The sequence below is a fragment of the Sus scrofa genome, chromosome 13 (assembly GCF_000003025.6).
Source record: "Sus scrofa isolate TJ Tabasco breed Duroc chromosome 13, Sscrofa11.1, whole genome shotgun sequence".
Classification (NCBI taxonomy): domain Eukaryota; kingdom Metazoa; phylum Chordata; class Mammalia; order Artiodactyla; family Suidae; genus Sus; species Sus scrofa.
In genome coordinates, this window is record NC_010455.5 from 161,841,304 (window position 1) to 161,843,470 (window position 2,167).

The 2,167-nt window shown below is 36.5% G+C and overlaps 1 protein-coding gene across 1 annotated transcript; it reads right to left on the reverse strand.

Annotated features, from left to right (window-relative positions):
• LOC110256289 (olfactory receptor 5K3-like) lies at window positions 901-1,827 on the reverse strand. The gene has a single exon (XM_021069367.1). The coding sequence runs from the start codon at window positions 1,825-1,827 to the stop codon at window positions 901-903; it is 927 nt and encodes a 308-aa protein (XP_020925026.1).

Here is a 2,167-nt window from a genome sequence, read left to right on the forward strand (position 1 = left end):
CTTCCACCTTCATTCTATGCATATTTCCATAAGTTATTTGGATCAGTCCAGGTTAGTGGTATTCCTAATAACAAACAGGTCAATTAATAGTATCAGAGAGGGGTAAAAGCTTTATTTAATTAATATATTCAGGAATTACACTGTCATATATGGTAGACTACCAATCAAAAGCAAAGTACATGAAAGTACCAAATACATAGTGATGGCAATATAAGTAGCACCATGTTCACTATAGACTGCTAAATTATGAATGTATTCAGACACGCTATTTTAGTGAACTTAATCAACAATTGACTAACAAAGAAGAAATTGTTTATTGATTAGAGAATACGTATCATGCATGAATCCATATTCAAACACAGTCTCTTGTACAAATTCAGAACTGAGATTCAGATGGAAATATATCGTTTACTCCTGTCACACAGTGTGGCTTAAGGAGAAATTAATTTCTGAGAACTTAAGATGTGGGGGCCATTTTTAGATTATGATTTAGGATCCAGAAATTTTGTAACAATATTCAATGAGGTGACTTTGTACACAATGAATTGTATTCCTACAGTTTGTTGGATTTGCTGAAAATTGTAACTAATTATACTCTAAAAGAAACAGTTTGTGGTGGAACTAATTATAGCCTGAAACATTCTGTGACCTCAAGACTAACCATCTAGTTAATTCCTGGTAAAATCTGGTGGGTTGGATTTGGGAATATATTTTAATAGAATATCTCCCTTCTTAACATATTTATTGGACTCATACACTAAGCATGACTCAAACACTAGTAATTTCATATTTTATATACAAAGTGGCCATTTCCCACTTCTCGTTGTTCCGTTATTTTGGAAAAATGTTTTATCAGATTAAAGTCAGTTATCCACAGGTCTTGATAATTGTTTCAGAACATTATGACATCTTCATAATTTTTTTCATGACATTTATTACTTCCTTATTTCTTAAACTATAGATAAAAGGGTTTAATAAAGGAACCACTAAAGTATAGAAAATAGCAATGGGTATATCTTTGTCTTCTTCTTTAACTGGATTTGGTCGAATGTACATGAAGAGAAGAGAACCATAGAATATCGAGACAGAGAGAAAGTGGGATGCACAAGTAGATAAGGCTTTCCCTCTGCCCTTGTTGGATTTCATTTTGAAAATTGTCAAAAGGATGAAAAGGTAAGAAATTATTACAATGAGGACAGTGAAAATTTGAACTAACCCTCCAAAGATAAATATCATCAGTTCATTGATATAAGGGTCAACACAGGAGAGCCGGTATAATGGAAGCACATCACAAAAGAAGTGATTGATTTGATGAGACCCACGGAATGTTAACCTAAACAGCAGCCCAACATGAATCATAGGATGCAGGTATCCAGCTACATAGACCCCTGTGATTATCTGAATGCAGTGTTTCTTTGACATCATGGTGTGGTACTGCAGTGGGTTGCAGATGGCTACATAGCGATCATAGGCCATTCCTGCAAGGAGAAAGGAATCTGCACTTTCAGCTAGGCAGAGAAAATAAAATTGTGCCATGCATTCATACAGGGAAATCATTCTGTCCTTAGAGAAGAAGTTCTGTAGCATCTTAGGGGTGATGGCACTGGAACAACAGGAATCCATCAGAGCGAGGTTACCCAGAAAGATGTACATTGGTTTGTGAAGACGATGCTCTGTAAAGATCAGTGCCACCAGACCAAGGTTTCCCACCATGGTGATCAGATAGATAGTAAGGAACACCAGAAACAGAAGGGTCTTCAGCTCTGGGTGATCGGTAAATCCTGTGAGGATAAACTCGGTTGTCAAGGAGCAGTTGTCCTCAGTCATCTCTGTGTTACCTGCTGAGACAGGAATTATGGGGATAGAAAACTCTAATTTAGAATGTGCATAATTTTCTCTTCAAATTTTTCATTTTACATCACAAGGAGGAGCTTCTCCAGCTTCTCCGTCTCTGTGATACAGGTGCACAGCCTTCTTAGGGGATAGACATTCTTCTAAGATGTCAGCCTCTGTGACCTCAAATCTGAAACTTAGGATTCAGGAGACTATTTTTCTAATTACGTGGAGAAGGTCTACAGAGGAAAAGGTTTGTCTTTATGAATTTATACGAGTATAGTGAACAAATCTAGGGTACCTATATTCTCTTCAGTACTCTCAAAGAAGCTTA

What these genes read in the sequence shown, in the direction of transcription:
- LOC110256289 (XM_021069367.1), bottom strand. Translation starts at nt 1,827, where the DNA reads ATGACTGAGGACAACTGCTCCTTGACAACCGAGTTTATCCTCACAGGA.